General features: G+C 42.7%; 1 protein-coding gene across 1 annotated transcript in view; it reads right to left on the bottom strand.

The window, feature by feature from the left end:
* Nucleotides 1–17,285, bottom strand: part of syne3 (spectrin repeat containing, nuclear envelope family member 3) — a 39,594-nt gene extending 22,309 nt beyond the window's left edge. The window contains exons 1-7 of the mRNA XM_084381951.1: nucleotides 17,159–17,285; nucleotides 14,493–14,650; nucleotides 13,565–13,737; nucleotides 12,878–13,187; nucleotides 10,093–10,248; nucleotides 8,675–9,034; nucleotides 1,778–1,914 (exon numbers count right to left, since the gene is read on the bottom strand). Coding sequence (XP_084238077.1) covers nucleotides 1,778–1,914; nucleotides 8,675–9,034; nucleotides 10,093–10,248; nucleotides 12,878–13,187; nucleotides 13,565–13,737; nucleotides 14,493–14,636 — 1,280 coding nt within the window. The 5' untranslated portion in view covers nucleotides 14,637–14,650; nucleotides 17,159–17,285. The remainder of the gene's footprint in view (nucleotides 1–1,777; nucleotides 1,915–8,674; nucleotides 9,035–10,092; nucleotides 10,249–12,877; nucleotides 13,188–13,564; nucleotides 13,738–14,492; nucleotides 14,651–17,158) is intronic.
* Nucleotides 17,286–17,714: the final 429 nt, after the last annotated feature.

Genomic DNA, 17,714 nt, shown 5'->3' with positions numbered 1-17,714 from the left:
TTCTTTAAGTGCTTCTGTTGACAGGCTGATGGAATCCTCAGCCTTTATCCTCTAAATCATGCAACGAGTTTACCTTCTTCACTGACAAAATACAGACAATTAGACAAGATGCTCCTATCACAACTTTAAACTAATTCAGTTATCATGACACAAGTTAATCCTGTCAAACATAAATCCTACAAAAATCCTATTGCAGTGTTCTGACAGATATTGAGATGATGATATGATTCATGATAAGTGGGACTGGTCATGTTTCATGACATTTGGTGGGTCTGTATCAGGACATGTCTGCAGCTCCTCAGTACTTCATCATGATGCTGTCTGTCACACACTTTACCTTCAGCAGAAACCTGCAGCTTCTTGTGATTTGGATTTAAGACTTGTCTATTGCCATGTTGATTATTTTGTGATTAATTGTGCAGCCTGAGAGGAAACTGTTCAACATTTGAAATCCTCCTGCTGCTTCCTTGATTTTCTGCCTACAGGTTATTTTTTCTAAAACGTGGCATCAGATGTGCTCAACATCAACACTTCTGTAATCTCAGACTGTTTCACACAGAGCCTTATAACTGCACTTCTTAAGCAGCTCACTAACGACCATTATAGACCCGTATATAATGGATCAAATCTCTTGCTGTTTTTCAACAGCTTCACACCTTCATGACTCTATACAATGTTTCACATGTTTTCAGGCTGGGAGTCAACCACAGCACCAAGACTGCTCAGGTCTGATATATCAGGTTCCATTCAACATCAACACACTCCCGAGGGCTGCAACAATTATTCATTTAATCAATTAGTTGACAACTATTACATTTATCTCCAACTATTTGAGCTGAGTATCTTTGACCGGTGGACAACAGAAACATTACATCATCTCTGACTTTGACGAACACTGAGCGACATTTTTCATCATTTTCTGACATCTGATAGAACAAGCGACTAACTGATTTGTCCTCACGAGGCTGGACTGAGACGGATGCAGCTAATTCACAGCACCGTGGCTCGAGTCGTCACTAAGACCAGGACAGTGGATCAGGATCAGGATCCCCTCAGCTCTCAGATCTTCACTCTGGCTTCATGTGAAAACATTTAAATGGTTTATAAAGCTGTGAATGGTACAGGACTGAACTACATGTCTGATCTGATGCTCTGTTACAAGCCATCTAGATCTCTCAGATGTCTGCGACAGGTCAGACGACTGATTTCTGTCCGTCACACTAAACACTGAGAAGCTGCATTCAGTTTTTATTCTCCACGATGCTGTGAGAAAACCTGCAGTCTGCTCCAACACTCAGTTCTTTTCAGCAGGGCTACTTCTTATTAAATTAAAACTATAGACTCTTTTTTTAATCCACCATCCTGCACTGTAGTTTTTATTGTACCGTTTCATTTGTATTTGACTTTATTAGGTTATTTAAAGTTGAATCTTCTCTTTACCTTCTTCTAATCCTTCAAAATTCTAATTATGCCATTTTATAAAGCCTTTGTTTCTTTCTTATCTTGCATTAAGACATCTCTGTCTTCTGTAAAGCCGTCTGAATTTCCTTTCTCAAATTTTATGACTTTTCCAGGTTTTTCATGACCTTGAGAACCCTGGAAGTCAGACAATCATAGATATTTAGGAAAGGTTAAGAAAGTTCCGTTCAGTAAAATGAGTGGGAACAGTTCTGAGGCCAGTCCAAACAGCTGGTACTGCGAGTTAGTCTTCATGTGATCCACAATGCTTTCATGACTTTCCTGGTTTTTAAACAGCGGCAGATTTCCAGTCACATACCTCTGATGTTCTTTGACTACAGCCAGGACGTCATCAGAAAGGTGGCGCGAGTCCTCTGAGAACCTGAAGAGCTCTTTGAGTTGGGCCTTGAGAAGCTCCACCTGAGACTCCTCTCCTGCCAGAGTGTTCCTCACACCCTGCAAGATGCAAACACAGAGCACAAGCAACATGAGCTCAGGCCATAACAGCAGCAAACCCACAGGTGTGGTTCTTACCACAGAAACCTCTATATATTGTTGTACGCCATGTTCACATCCAATCATTCAACCATAGATACCAGTCAGTCGTAGTTCTGTGATTCTGAGTTAGAGATGTGAGCTACTGACAAATACAAAATATCCTTAGTGTCTTCAAACCTGTGATGAGTGTGGAGTGAAAAACAGGATCAACAATAACACAGTCATTCAATAAACTAAAGGAGACTCATCGTCAGAACTGACACAGTGATGCTGACAGGTACAGCGAGTCCTCAGGAACCACAGCTGGTCATTTCAGTGGGTCGCTGATAAAATGTGTGATTTCTGACTAATTGTACTGTTAAACTAGTGTTTGATGTTTTATAATTATGATTTTATGTTTGATGAAAATGTATCTGAAAATTAAACAAATAAAATCCTAAATCTGAAAACCAACATCTACAGCTGCCCTCTGACAGCTGATGAGTCCGTCAGTCAGAGCACAACAGGATAACACAGATAACATCTCAGTGAGGAGTTATATATAAAGCTAACAATAAATGTATCTTTATATTAGCTGCAGCATTAGTTAACATAGATCCAACTGACAGCTGAGCAGTAGTGTTAGTAGTGTTAGCTTTCTGACTGTGTGGAAATGTTTCCACATCACAAACAGACACATACAGTAGATATGTAGATAGACAGATCTGCAGCATCACTACTTAAAGTATATATTCAGAGGTGTGAAAACTTTTTACTGGAGGTAAAAAACTTTCAGATGGCTTCTTTCCAGATGTTGAATTGCGCTCCTGTGAATTATTAAAAGCCTTCTGTTTGTCACAGCACACCGGGATGTACTCTCTTTAATGTTAGAGCCATTAGTGGTTTACGTCCTGTATGGTTTGACATTTCCTTCTGTTACCTGTCAGTGAACATTCTGAGCAGTCACACATATTTCAACTACAATGGCATATTTGAGATGCAGATAAACTGAAGCAGTTAACAATCCATTTCACATCTTCAGCTAAAAGTGAGAAGAGACTGTGTCACAGAGAGGTGACAGTCTGTCTCCACTGCAGCAGATGACAGACAGACGAGTCCACAGAGTCATTAAGCATTCCAGTCACACCCTACAGAAGCAGCTCCACAGGTCCACACGTACAGAACTGTTCCTCTAAAAGATTCTGTGTGAACGGGCCCCTGCCGGGTCCACATGTTTATCAGTCACATGCTGCAAACATTTACATCCAAACATGTGAAAGATAAACTCTGAGGACTGCTTATTAATCCACACCCAGCCGTGACTTGTGAGACGAAGAGGTGGAGACGTTTGGTATGTCACCATGTGAGGCACCCAGACAGAAATGATACTGTGGCTCCACCACACCTCTCACTAAAGTGATACGCAGCTTCAGTGCCAGGGTTTGCTGCTGGATTGTGTTTCCAGTGTGTCGGGCATGTGAGACAGGTTGTAAAATATATTCTGAGGCAGATAAACAACGCAGTCAAGAGCCATCATGTCAGGGCACATAGATTTTATCACCTCTACGAGGGGCGCGAGCAGGAATGATGTGTGTGAGAGAAGAAAAGGCTTCGAGAGGAGGCTTCAGAATGTCAACCAAAAAAAAAAAAGAAATACAAAATTAAGTTGTGCAACCATGGAGGAGAATGGATAATAGAAAGAAAATAAGAGAGATGGTAGAGGACAGACTGAGGGCCAAATGTTTTGGTATGCTGGGAAGGAGCAGAGTGACACTGAAGAAAAAACAAGTCAGACCAAACAGCTCCTGACTGAAATGTGTCCTGGTCCTCCTTAACATGCATCTACATCCCTCTCTAGACTCCACACGCAGAGCAAAAACCATGAAACCTGAAGCATTATACACAAGAAAACTGCTCAGTGATATAGGTATGGTGGATGTGTGGAGGGAATTGCACCCGACTGATAAACGATTCACCTTTTTCTCTTATCCACACTCAATGTACTCGAGAATTGACTACTTTTTTATGTTCAAAGTTGACGGACAGAATTACTAAATGTGACGTAGGAGTAAGAGACATTTCTGACCATGCTGGGGTATACTTGACACTACATGTAGATGACAGACTTAAGGAGACCTCATGGAGATTGAATACTAGCCTCTTAAATGATCCTCAATGTCAAAAATATATAAGCAATGAAGTGAAAGATTACATGCCGTATAATAATAATGGGATGGTATCACCTAGTACTCTGTGGGATGCAGCTAAGGCTGTTCTAAGGGGCAAACTTATAATGTGGTCAGCCAGGAAGAAGAAAGTAAAAGAAAAAGAAATTAAAGATTTGACTGCAAAACTAAAGATTAGACATATGAAATATAATGAAAATGTGGTTTTAAATCAAATTCAGGACACAAAACAAACCCTAAATAACATATATAAAAGCCAATTGGGAAAAAAAGCTAAATTAATGAAGCTAAATTTTTATGAAAATGGTCCAAAATCTAAAAAGTTACTTGCATGGAGGATACCTAAAATATTGGCAGAGAGATTTATACACAAAATTAAAGACCCCCAGAATAACAAAATGTATTACAAATTGGAGGACATCCCAGGCTCCTTTGAAACTTACTATCAGAACTTATACACTCAACCACAGGCAGCTGGGCTGGAAATTGTATCAGATTTTCTAGCATCCCTTGATTTACCATCTGTAGGGACAGAACAGAATAAAATAATGACCCAGGAGATAACAGAGGAAGAAATAAATAAAGCCATATCAAGACTGAAAGCACACAAAATGCCAGGAGCCGATGGTTATCCATCAGAATGGTATAAAGCCTTCAGGGAGGCCTTGGTACCAATACAAAGAATGTTTTAACTACATTCTTAGAGGTGGAGAGACAACACTTTCCTGGAGACAAGCAATTATTTCAGTAATCCCCAAAGCAGGTAAAGACAAGACGGAAAGGAGTTCTTACAGACCTACATCAGTGCTAAACACGGATTATAGATTAAACATCAATATTGGCATAAAGAATGGAAAATATGATAGCAGACCTGATAGATCCGGACCAGACGGGTTTTGTGAAAAACAGACAAACACAGGATAATGTGCCACGGGCTCTCTGCCTCATTGATCATGCCAGAAATAATAACATGGAACCCCTCGTTATAAGTCTTGACGCAGAAAAGGCTTTTGATTCAGTCCGTTGGGATTATCTATATTTGGTTCTGAAACGTTTTGGATTTAATGATCAAGTAATAAAGGTTTTGAACTCCCTCTATTGCTCACCCACAGCCAGAATTCAAATAAACGGATCTTTATCTAAGACAGTGTCCCTGAAAAGGGGTTGTCGTCAGGGACGCCCCCTTAGTCCGACAGTCGAAGTCATAGTTTCTGCCTTGTTTATTGAGCCGTTGGCACAGGCAATAAGAGAGGACCAAGATATATCTGGCATTCTGATTGGAAACACAGCACATAAAATCTGTTTATACGCGGATGATTTCCTATGACCCTTATTAAACCCAAAATAAGCCTGCCTAAATTACTATTACTTCTGAAAGAATTTGGCTCATATTCTGGTTACAAATTAAATTTAAACAAAACCCAAACCTTGATCTTTAATCAGGGACCGCACAAGAACATCTATAACCCATGTAAACTTAAGAACACAGGTAATACAATTAAATATCTAGGAGTACAAATACCAAAAGATTAACTACTATTTATGACCATAACTATACAAACATTACAACAGTTATGTAAACAGACCTAAGTCACTGGTCGTTATTACCAATGAATATGTATAACCGAATAGAAATAATTAAGATGAATATACTACCCAGCTCTTATTCCTCTTTCAGTCCCTGCCAGTTGACGTACCTCCCAAGCAAGTTAACCAATGGAACAGGACGATATCGTCATTTAATTGGGTAAAACAGAAACCACGGATTAGATTTCAGACTTTACAGCTGCCTAAAGATAACGGTGGAATGGCCTTGCCCTGTTTGGAAGATTACTATTACTACATTACTACTACTGGTCTGTTGGTGTGATCCAGAATGTGACGCAAAATGGAAGGATTTGGAACAGAATATAATAAATGTATGGGAGACAAAACTCCCAAAAAAATATTTAAGTAAAATGACTAATTGGATTGCGACCCCCCTTAATATCTGGCACAAAAAGCTTAGAGACTCAAAATTGGAGAGAAATGTTTGAATGCTACGCTGGATGGCATATGATAGGGACTTCACACCAGCTGAACTGGACAGCAGATTCAAACACTGGTTGGCTCTGGGTATCACCTCATACTGCAACATTTCCTCTGACACTGGATTAGACTCTTTTCAATGACTTTCAGAAACCTATGGTCTAGAGAGAAACGATTTTTTCAGATATCTCCAACTGAGACATTATTATGAAAAAAACATTAAAACCTATGGAGAGGAGGGAATGAGCCTAATCAGGATGTTTACTAATGCATGTAAAAATAACTCTAAAAGAAAGCTGATTTCCAGGATTTATTCCGCTCTACAACTAGACAGGGGTCTTTCTACAACCTATATTAAAGCATACAGTTATCTGAAGATGATTGGCTTAATATTTGCAGGACACAGTCCACCGCCTCTAGTTCAGACCTGTGGAGGGAATTCACCTGGAAAAATGTTTTAAGGTACTTCATAACTCTAAACATTAAAAGCTTACAGACCAACAACCCAGAGCAAGGACAGTGTTGGAGAAGGTGTGGTATTATGTCTGCTGACCATTTCCACGTATTGTGGGAGTGTCCGAACATCACTTCATACTGGGTGGATGTAATCACAGCGATTAGATCAGCTATTAACTTACAGCTTAGTTTCAGCGTTATATATCGAGGAAACATACCAGCCGGGGTGAATAAACAAGACAGATATCTATTACAAATATTACTAGCAAGTAGCAAAAAAGCAATAACCAGGAAATGGCTGAGCACTGAGTGTCCCACTGTACTGGACTGGCTAGAAATAGTAAAAGAAATTCACATATGATACAGAGAAGGGCAACAGATATTGGAAGAAATGGAGATGTTACTTGGATGCAAGACGTCAAGCGTCTGACTAGATCTGTAATCTTGAAATCCTGTGTTCATAAAGAACAGCTTTTAAATAATAAAAGAGGTTTAAGGGTTTAAAAGCAAAGCAGACTCAGTGACAGGTCTTCTCTATGGCAGGAGTGCTAAAAAAAGGACCAGTAATAATCAGGCTTTAATACCAAATATCAATCAGTGCTGATGATAAACAGACATTTGAATCAAGAGAGTGAGGGTCTGTTAGTGTGTGTTGCCGCCACTGTCAGTCACATCTCATCAGAACCACATCAAAGTTCTAATGAAGGACATTTGTTGAGTCATCGACTGTCAAACAAAAACAAATGTTTTTTTCCCAAAATGTAACTCTATTTGTTGAGTCATGAATATTTAATGTTAGAAACACTTCAGATATTAAACGAAGGCTCGAGGGGCTTAACAGAAGGTCAAATGTCCCACAGATCTATAATAACACAGCCGTTATTAAAGCAGTAGATACCATGGTTTATATAATATGGCAACATTTCTGATGGTAGACAAATCAGTGCATTTACATGTAACGAAGTAGTGGGATTACAGCTGGCTTTGTGATTTCTTTCACACCAGGTAAATGAGAAACCTGGCATCTGTAGTCAGAGGCTGGGGAGGGATCAGATGGACGTCAGTAACCAGCTACAAGTTCATGTAAACGTGTTCTCTGATTGTCTTTCACTGAGTGCCTGTAAACCCTATCTACCCTGTATACATATATATATATATATATATATATATCGTTTCATCGCCCACCCTAACCCAGAAGAGCAGCACAGTTTTGTTCTGTTGTACCTGACAGCCACCAGCTCTCTGTCTTCAAAGATCTGACACCATCTAAAACGTAAATGGCAATAAATTAAAAGGAAAATTAAAGGGAAACTTGTGATGGGAAAGTTACATAAAAGGCACATAAATCAAAATAAAATATTATCCTAAATGCTGCAATAAAGGTTCGAGTCTCCAGTGTGAGCACTGGGTAAAGAAGAAGGAAATGGCCCTCCATGTTGGATTTTACATGGCCTGTATCAACACCATGTCAGTCACAGACCACCACCATCTACCTATTTGACTGGCCTGCATGGTCGTCAGAGGTGATCTTACTGAGTCACAAAGCCAGTGTTAGTCTGAGAGCAGGCGTGCTGCAGTGAGCAGGAGAGACTCTTCAGAACAGGTGTGGGCTGAGTTTCCCTCTACAAAGTTCTGTTTCAGGTTAGTGTCAATGTGTTTAATGTCTCTTCAATGAACTGTGAACGAAGCACAGACGCTAAACAGTGTCAGACCTGTGACAGCAAGCTGACTGAGTTTGGAGAGGTGACAAGGCAGCGAGACAACATGTGGGCCAAAAACTGTATGCTGAACATGACAGCTGACAGCTGATCTCTGGAGGTTCATGTATGTACAGTGTGACAGCCGAGCCCCAGGAAGGCCCCAAACAACAGCATCAATACCTTGAATACATACAGAACATCCACTGCACATTGAACTTATATCTACTGGACTGAAGTTCACCTTCTGTTCAATGGGTCAAGACCTTTAAGATAAAATGCCAGAAATGCGACTTGAGTAAATATCCAGGATCGCAAGTATCTCCTGCATCATTTCCACAGACTTAATAACACCATGTGTAAAAAACTTACCATATATTTAGTATACTGGCCCACCATCTGCTCTTCGGTGCGGTCGGTGCGGTCCCCGGCCTCGCGGCTCCCCTCCAGGTCCTGGTCCAGCCCCTGCATTAACAGCCTGAGGCGGCTGATGTCTTCTCCCAGCCGCTGACACCTGGCCATGTACTGACTGTGGGAGTCCAGGCTGGAGCGCAGGCCCTCGTCAGCCTCACAAAAGCCCTGCCTCAGCCTCTGCCAGCCAAGTCTCAACTCCTCAGCCTCCTCCACCACCACCTCCGCCCCAGCAGGCGAGGTGTTGCCCCTCACCGCCTCCGCCACACCCTCAATATGCTGCAGCGTCTTCTCCTCACTGGCCACGCAGTCATCCAGAGCCTGACTCAGGGACAGAACAAACATTACCATGTGTTTTGTGCCTTCTCAACAGCTGTGTAGCTAAAAAATGTGTTATGGCTGAACAGAGATTCTCCCTGTCACACCACAGTGAAGACAAGGCTTCTTCATGGTTTTATTTATGGTTATATGTAGAAGGTGTGTCTTCTCTGTCTGTCATCATCAGAAACTGTGAGTTTGCAGTGAGGTTAGACAAAATTTGGTTTAGTGTAATGTTACATAAGCTTTACATTTCTTTGTGTCTAAACAAGTGATGCTATAATAATCTGTGTCAAACACAAGATTATGATCCTTCCAGGTTCTGTTCATCCAGATAATCTTCACAGATGAACACCACTTTGTGATGTTTGAAGTGTAAATTAAATGTGTAGCAGTAAAAAGCTAATGTTAGTCTACAAACAGATGACATCACGGCCACATGACTTAAACGTCACCACCACTTAGCGTCTTACTGCGAAATTACTACAGGTTTTCTATAAACTGATCAATGTACAAGTTGCAAAGTCGTAACGTAGTAACTAAAGTGGGCCTGTAAAGACGGACTAGTGAGTAGATGAGTCTCTGTGTTCGCTGTGAGGACGTCTAATGTCCCTGACAGCCTCTGTAGTCTCATGTAGACACTTGTTAGCCACGTCAATGCTTTGTGGTTCATTATTAACTGATGCATTTTATGCTGTAGAACAAAAACATGAACATTTCGCAAGCTAACCACGTACCTCATTACACCAGGCATTCACAATAAACAAATAAACCCATTAAAAAAAACACTAACTTGGACACAGTAACCAGAAGTGCAAAAAGCACACCGATCTCCAGGTTTTAGGACTCATTCCTGTGTTTACCACAGGGATTACTACATTCACTTTTTAGTTAGTTACAACCTTTAGAGTACAAAAGTTGCATATGTGAGATTATTTATTCAAACTCCAAATAGAACCTTCTCCTGTTTCCACGACTGAAAATAACAGTGACAGCTGTTGAGACGGTGAACATGGCAACATCAAACAGCAGCACCCTAATTCACTTTCAGTGAGTCTCACTTGTAGGGCTTTGAGCTTGTTCTCGGCTGTATCCTCCCTCTCCATCAGATCAGTTAGCTCCTTGGTTTTTGACAGCAGCCAGGATTGGAACCTCTGAACGCAGCCTTGGTACGTCTGGTGCTCCTCAGCAAACTTTTGAAGCAGCGACAGACGCTCCTGGAACAGCAAGAGACAACAACTTGTGGTAATTTTTAGCATCGCACTGTGCAGAATGAATGCACACATCACACACTTCACATTTGGGTATCTGAGCGGGGAGCCTGAATGTGGATGTGAATTGTTATGTGAGACTCTCTGTTGTCTGTTTCTTCAACTGCAGGGTTCTTGAGAGCATGTTCACATTTTAAACAAGACCACAGAGACTAGAAAGTTCACAGGCAGCAGCTGCTCACAGGAATCATTATCACATTAAACACCCCATTATTTAAACTGTCAACAGACGACTTCAGAGTGAGAAGTTGAAGTAAAAAAAAGTAAACGCTGTGTCAGTGCTGGCTGTAGAAAAATGACACCCTCCACATAGATCGGTTCCCTATAAACTCACTTTCACGGTGATATTCGGCCGGCACACCAAGCGAAATTTTTCCTGCAAACCTAACGTCAAATTACAGCACAAAGGAAGCGTGTCTGCCATTGTACAACCAAAACAGGAAGAGGGCTTGTTTTCCCCGGTCACTATCCCCAGGTAACTAACTGTACACTGGACAAGAAAAAGAACCCCACTGGTGGAGGAGGCAAAGAAAGTGAAGAGAGAGTGATAGAGACCGAGGTACTAGATCAGTAACAAACCTGCATACTGATTTATACAACCGGCTGTTTTACTTTTCACAGCGTGGATTCTGACAGTTGGTTTTGCTTTGGACAGTAGCCAGGCTGTCAGCGGCAGCCATGTTGTCTTTGTGACAGTGGTGCTGTGAGGGGGGATTTGAAAAGTTGCCTTTTTCCACTTTAGATCACAACTTTCACATTTAGAGTCAAAAGGACAGATTTCAAGTGAACAGAAGATGTAGTTTGAGGCTGACGTGAGAGTGTGGTTCAATCTGAATGACAGTGTGAAGGAGCACTCTCTGGTAATGCTGACTCATCCAGCAGCATCTTTACACTGAAACTAAATTATTCATTGTAGACTTCAGTAAACAGTTGTGTCCTTCTGTAGGACCTGATTATATACACAGAATAAACATCAGTGTGCTTTTCATTAACCTCTAACTGATGTACAGTTGTGTGACGTATTGTGTGTGTGTGTGTGTGTGTGTGTGTGTGTGTGTGTGTGTGTGTGTGTGTGTGTGTGTGTGTGTGTGTGTGTGTGTGTTGTAAGGAATCAGAGAATGAGAGCAGAACAGAATCTCTATTTCAAGCCACAGCTTTTGTAACTGCATAGTTTCTCAAGGCTTTTTCTTCCCGTTACAAAGAGGCTGTTCCTCGTTCTAACAAAGGAAGTCTTTTGTCTGACTCGAGAGGATTAACATGCTTTCATTTCCTGGTTTAATTTCATTTGTTGTCTTCAAGCATTCATTTAGTTGTTGGTTTTCCGTTTCCTAGCCTTATCTCATTCTGTGCCTTCTGCTTTTTAGGTATTATACTACACACATATTTTTATGTGTGCAGTTTACATAAAACCACACGGCCCTGTGCTGTTGTTTCTCCTGCATTAGCATAAGCAGAGCTGTCACAGGCTCGGTGCAAAGCTCTGTTCACACTTGAGCACCCTGATCACGACATGCATGAGCACAAAACACAATACACAGGTCTGAGCTGCCCCAGTTCAAGTTGTACAGCACCTGAAGCAAAAGCAGTGTGATGTGGTGCAAAATGTGACAAAACATTCAAAGAAAAATGAATTAACTAGATGAACATCTGGCTTGTTTTCTAGGCTACAAACCATTACCATGTGTACACTGAACAGTTGTGACACAACCGACGGAGCCATGGACCCAGTCTCCTCAGAGGCCTCACAGGTACCACAGTGCTCACATGGTGCATCCTCCTTAATTAATTTAATTTAATTAATTGAATTCCATGCTAATTAGAATTAACTAACCTGGTAGTATTTCAGCACAGGAGTGGTGGGTGGTCTCTGTAAATTAATGAAGCTGCCATCTGTGTCATTAAGATGTTGTGATGTGCAATTAGAAACTAAGTTATTGATCAATTAATCAAATAAACAAGCATAAGATCAATCAATAATAAACATAATTCTAACTTGCAATAATTCTCACAAATAACACCTTTAACACCCAACACACATTTCCACGGACATGTTGGACCCACAGGTTCTGTCCTGAGGCAGTGATGTGCAGCTGAACTGTGTCATGAACACACTTAACTTTGAACCACTCATTAGAATGCAACACAGATAATCAGTCAATAAACAGAGCAACACTGCCAACACACAGAAGTTCAGTACAACATGTCAGTGTGTTGAGAAGTGAGTCTGAATCATTTTCACTAAAACATAGTTTAGAATTCAGAGTTCAGCAATAAACACCAAGATAAAAGATAAAAGATATAATTTCACACTCTGTCCCCAGTATAAACTCTTCCCAAACAAAAGGTGATGATAGCAATTACCGCCATGTTGGTTTTCTTTTTTTGTCACCATCTTATTCAGAGGAGGGGGGGCAGATTACTCAGTGGGTGCCACCCATTGTCAGAACAAAGAGGTCTGACCGGGTGTGAGCTGAACATTGTGTTAAGAGAATAAACAACATTTACACGAAGTCCTGTGCAGTACTTCTGTGAGCAGCTGTAGTGCAGCGTGCAATGGAGTGAGACCTCCGCTCACCTCAGCTCTGTCTCTGACATTGTTGTAGGCCTCCTGCAGCCTCTCCTGGGCCTGGGGCTCCACACTGGGGTCCTGGGTTCTGTTGTGCAGTGTGGCAGCCTCGTCCAGCAGCCTCTCCAGCAGCGTGGCCTGGCTGTGGATGTCGCTAACCACCACCCTCTGCTGGTCCACCTGCCAAAGCTTCTCCTTCACCCCCAGCTGATGCTCCACCCTGACGTCCAGACTGCGCTGCTGCCTCGTCAGCCACTGCTCAAACTCCTCGTAGGCCTTCAGGTACTCGCTCCAGTGGAGCCACACCCACTCGATCCGACTGGGTGTGAGGTAAACACATGAAGAAGAGTTAAGCTGAGCAGTTTGGGTGTGGTTGCTTTCATTGTGTTCATGAGCATGTTTTTAGTACAGGGGAATAGTGACATAAGGTGGATTTATTTTAAAAGCAGCTGTATATAGATTAAACGGGTTGTCTTAAAGATTATTCTAGTTCTTATAAAGTCTGCACGTCACTTATCTATATCGCTAAACTGCCATACTGTACGTGCACAGTCTTTTTGTGAGTGTGGAACCACACCTGAAAACACACACCCAAAGAATGTAGCCAGAGCTGCCCACAGGGCGAACTAACACCTGTAAATCACAACATGTCCTTGTGAAGTGACCTGAGTGAGTGTGCAGTGGGTGGAGCAGCACCTGTGACAGTGGATGATATAGGTGCTGGTCTCCTCCCACAGGCTCTTCAGTTCTTTGAGTTTAGCGTGGGTGTGGTTCCTGAGCTCCTCATCTCCGCTCTGCAACAGGTTCTCTGCAGCCACCAGCGCCATGTCCATCTTCACACGACCTTCATGCTCCGACTGATGGATCTTCTACACATTCAGCAGGGTGCAGGGAGCAGCATATGAATCCATACAAACTACACACAGTGTATGTTGAGAGTGAACATTGAAAAACAAATACTAAAGCCACTGTAGATGATACAACATTAGACTGCTCTGGAGTAAAGAGAGTGAACTAGAGGGAACATTAGTTGTGTGATTCTAAGTTAAGCCAAGTGTGTACATAGGTTGTGTGTTGAAAACTCTTTAGGCACTTCAATCATTTGCATGTTAGCATTAACCTTGTGGAGCTGTTTATCATTTACATGTTAAAACATGATGTACAGTAGTTGCACGCTCTTGTGTCTGACTGCTCTCACAGAGGCAGTTGTGCTCAACACTGTGAATCTGCCAAGTTAGCTGTCAGATCATTAAGCCACCGGGCTGCACTGCACAGGTGCCACCTGTCAGGTACCCTCACTTTCTGCTGACTCATGATCTTCAAATAATTCTACATTTTACTGCAAAACATTTACATACTGTATGAACTTGTTGGGTCATATGCAGGGAGCCTCAAGTATGTATCTATTTATTCAAAATATCATTTTAAGTCACTTTAAATGTACTTATAAGGACTAAAATGTGTTTTATTTACTGTATAATGAGGATGTCTCCTTTAGTTTATGTCTTTAAATGACTGTGTGTCTGTGACCATGTCCTGCAGCTGTCTCCACTCTGGAGTCTGAAGACTAAAGTAGCAGCAGGGGTCAGAGGTGAAGGGTCAAACAGGAAGTGAAGTAACTCACCTCTGTTTCTTTGAGCCGAGCCTCGAGGGCATCACGGGGCCCCTGGGTGTTGTCGTTGGCCCTCAGCCTCTCCTGAATGGCACGCATCCAGGATAGGGCCACCTCCAGGCTCTCCATGAACTCCTGCTGCTCCTGCTGTGTCATGGCTGGTCCTGGGCCTGAGAAGAGGAACAGCGGTCAGAGTCCATATCAACAGGCACAAACTGTTCGTCATTTTTACAGAAGTGGTTTGTACGATGGAAACCAGAAGACACACCTCTTGTGACTCGTCATGCAGTTGCTGTGCAACACAGCTACAACACAGACGCAGCTAGGGTGGTTCAGTGCTTTCAACCTACTCCAGTGTTTCCTGACCCGACAGTCAGGGACCCAGAGGGGCTGAGATGAATCTCAGGGGTCAGGAGAGATTACAGGGCCAGCCGATGAGAAAGAAACAGTTTCCATACAGAAACTTTTCATTCATTTTTGATTTTTTTTAAAACATTAACTGCTGAACTGCTCATACCTACTAATTACAATGTACCCCTCCTTTAGGCATTTCATACTTTAGGAAATTTTCCGTTATGAGCATACTCAAGAACATGTACTGGTTAAATTCCAGGAATTCCATCGACTGTAGTAAAGTCAGTACAACACTGCAGAAACGGTTTGTGCCCTCAGGAGATGCAGCTGGGAGGGAAACGTTGAGAGAACATAACTGACAGAGGTGGTGGAGAGTGTGCAGTGTGATGTGAGGGAGGAGTTCTGGCACCGCAGCAGCACAAAGAGGCACCACATCTTTTCTTTGAGGGAAAACAAATTGCAGGCGGCAGGGGCCATTTTCCTGAGTGACTCATTTCTCCCCACCACAACATTCCTTCTACCCAATATCTGCTTGTTTTGCCTCAGACTCGTATTCAGAACTCTGCCCAAAGTGAGAGCAAACAAAAACATTTGAAACCTTTCTTTAAAGCCTGAAAAATAAATTTTAAAGCTGACAACTAAATATACTGGAAAAAAGACATCTTTAGGGGGAATTTATACTCCAAATGTGTTTCATGTTATTGTTATACTTGTTTAGACGAGACAAAGCACATGAATCCATAATGACATTATAAAAACATATGCTGGAGTTAGCTCAACAGCTAATCTGCACCTGTAGCAATTATTATTAAATTATAGCGTGTACTTCCCTTCTCTCTGTCACTATTCATGTCTCTGCCATATTAACAGTACGCTACATGCTACTACTGTTACATCATGGAGCTGTTTGAACAGAGGGCAAATGTAAGGATGTGTCACAGTAGCCTCGGTGCTGGTACAGTCACTGGTTGCAGACAGTGTAGCAGCCTTGGTTCTGTTGGGGTCACTGGTTGGAGACAGTGTAGCAGCCTTGGTTCTGTTGGGGTCACTGGTTGGAGACAGTGCAGCAGCCTTGGTTCTGTTTGGGTCACTGGTTGGAGACAGTGCAGCAGCCTCGGTTCTGTTTGGGTCACTGGTTGGAGACAGTGTAGCAGCCTCGGTTCTGTTTGGGTCACTGGTTGGATACAGTGTAGGAGCCTCGGTTCTGTTTTGGTCACTGGTTGGATACAGTGTAGCAGCCTCGGTTCTGTTTTGGTCACTGGTTGGAGACAGTGTAGCAGCCTTGGTTCTGTTGGGGTCACTGGTTGGAGACAGTGAAGCAGCCTTCGTTCTGTTGGGGTCACTGGTTGGAGACAGTGAAGCAGCCTTGGTTCTGTTGGGGTCACTGGTTGGAGACACTGTAGCAGCCTTGGTTCTGTTGGGGTCACTGGTTGGAGACAGTGTAGCAGCCTTGGTTCTGTTGGGGTCACTGGTTGGAGACACTGTAGCAGCCTTGGTTCTGTTGGGGTCACTGGTTGGAGACAGTGAAGCAGCCTTGGTTCTGTTGGGGTCACTGGTTGGAGACAGTGTAGCAGCCTTGGTTCTGTTGGGGTCACTGGTTGGAGACAGTGAAGCAGCCTTGGTTCTGTTGGGGTCACTGGTTGGAGACACTGTAGCAGCCTTGGTTCTGTTGGGGTCACTGGTTGGAGACAGTGAAGCAGCCTTGGTTCTGTTGGGGTCACTGGTTGGAGACACTGTAGCAGCCTTGGTTCTGTTGGGGTCACTGGTTGGAGACAGTGAAGCAGCCTTGGTTCTGTTGGGGTCACTGGTTGGGTACAGTGGTTGGGTACACTGTGGAGTATACACGGTGAGGCCCCGCCCCCTGACTCTGACAGCTCGTGAAGTAAACTGCATTAACTTTAATCCACTTCACCTGCACGTCCCGCTGACTGCGGTGAGACGTTCACGGTCTGTGTGTTATTCTGTAAGAAGTGCAGCTGCAGGACTGGTTGTCAGTTCACACACTCTCATACACCACATACACATCTAACTTCAGTGTGCTGGGGTTAGGGTTACCACCTGTACACTACGCTAACTTTAAGATGAAGAGTTGAAGATGAACGCCACGACCGGACCGGTTTGCGGTAATATCTCCGCTCATACACAGAGCAGAGCAGAGTACTGTAATATCCGCAGCTCACTGTGGTATCACGGCTCCAGCAGTCAGAAGCTCGACCCACTACAGGCTGATCCTGTCTGCGTGTAGGCCTGTTACTGTACAGCTAGCTGAGACACGGTGCAGCTCTATTGGTCCGGTCCGGTTCAATGAGAATAAAAACACTTACAGCTTTGTGTTCATCAGGTGTGAGGAGCCGCCGTCAGTGTGAACGCCGTCCCGTCCTGTTCGGTCCCGTCCCGCCCCGTCCAGTCCTGCTGGTGTTATGTACTGTCAACTTATGGCAGACAGGCAGGAAGTTGAGCTGAGGCCGCCGTCATGCTGCATTCACTGACTCCCTGTAAACTACAGTATTACCCTACAATCCAACACAATGCGACTTACGGTTAACACTATGTTCTTATCCATCTGTAGTATAAACAACATCTGTTAATAATAAACATACAGATCATTTGTATCATCATTATATCCAGAGACTCTGGGCTACACGAGCATCTGTGGCATTTAATTAAAAATAAGCAATCGAAGATTGAAAAAACTGCTTATTTATTAAGGCTATATATATATATATATATATATATATATATATATTAACGTGTGTGTGTGTGTGTGTGTGTGTGTGTGTGTGTGTGTGTGTGTATGTGTGTGCGTGCGTGTGAACCAAATGATGCATTCATGTTGTAAGCATGTTGCCGTATTGAACTCTCTCCAGAGAAGGGAAAAAT

This window comes from Pagrus pagrus (assembly GCF_965226575.1).
Source record: "Pagrus pagrus genome assembly, chromosome: 18".
Lineage (NCBI taxonomy): Eukaryota > Metazoa > Chordata > Actinopteri > Spariformes > Sparidae > Pagrus > Pagrus pagrus.
The sequence above is the reverse complement of the archived record's forward strand: the minus strand, read 5'-3'. Positions and strand labels throughout refer to the sequence as shown.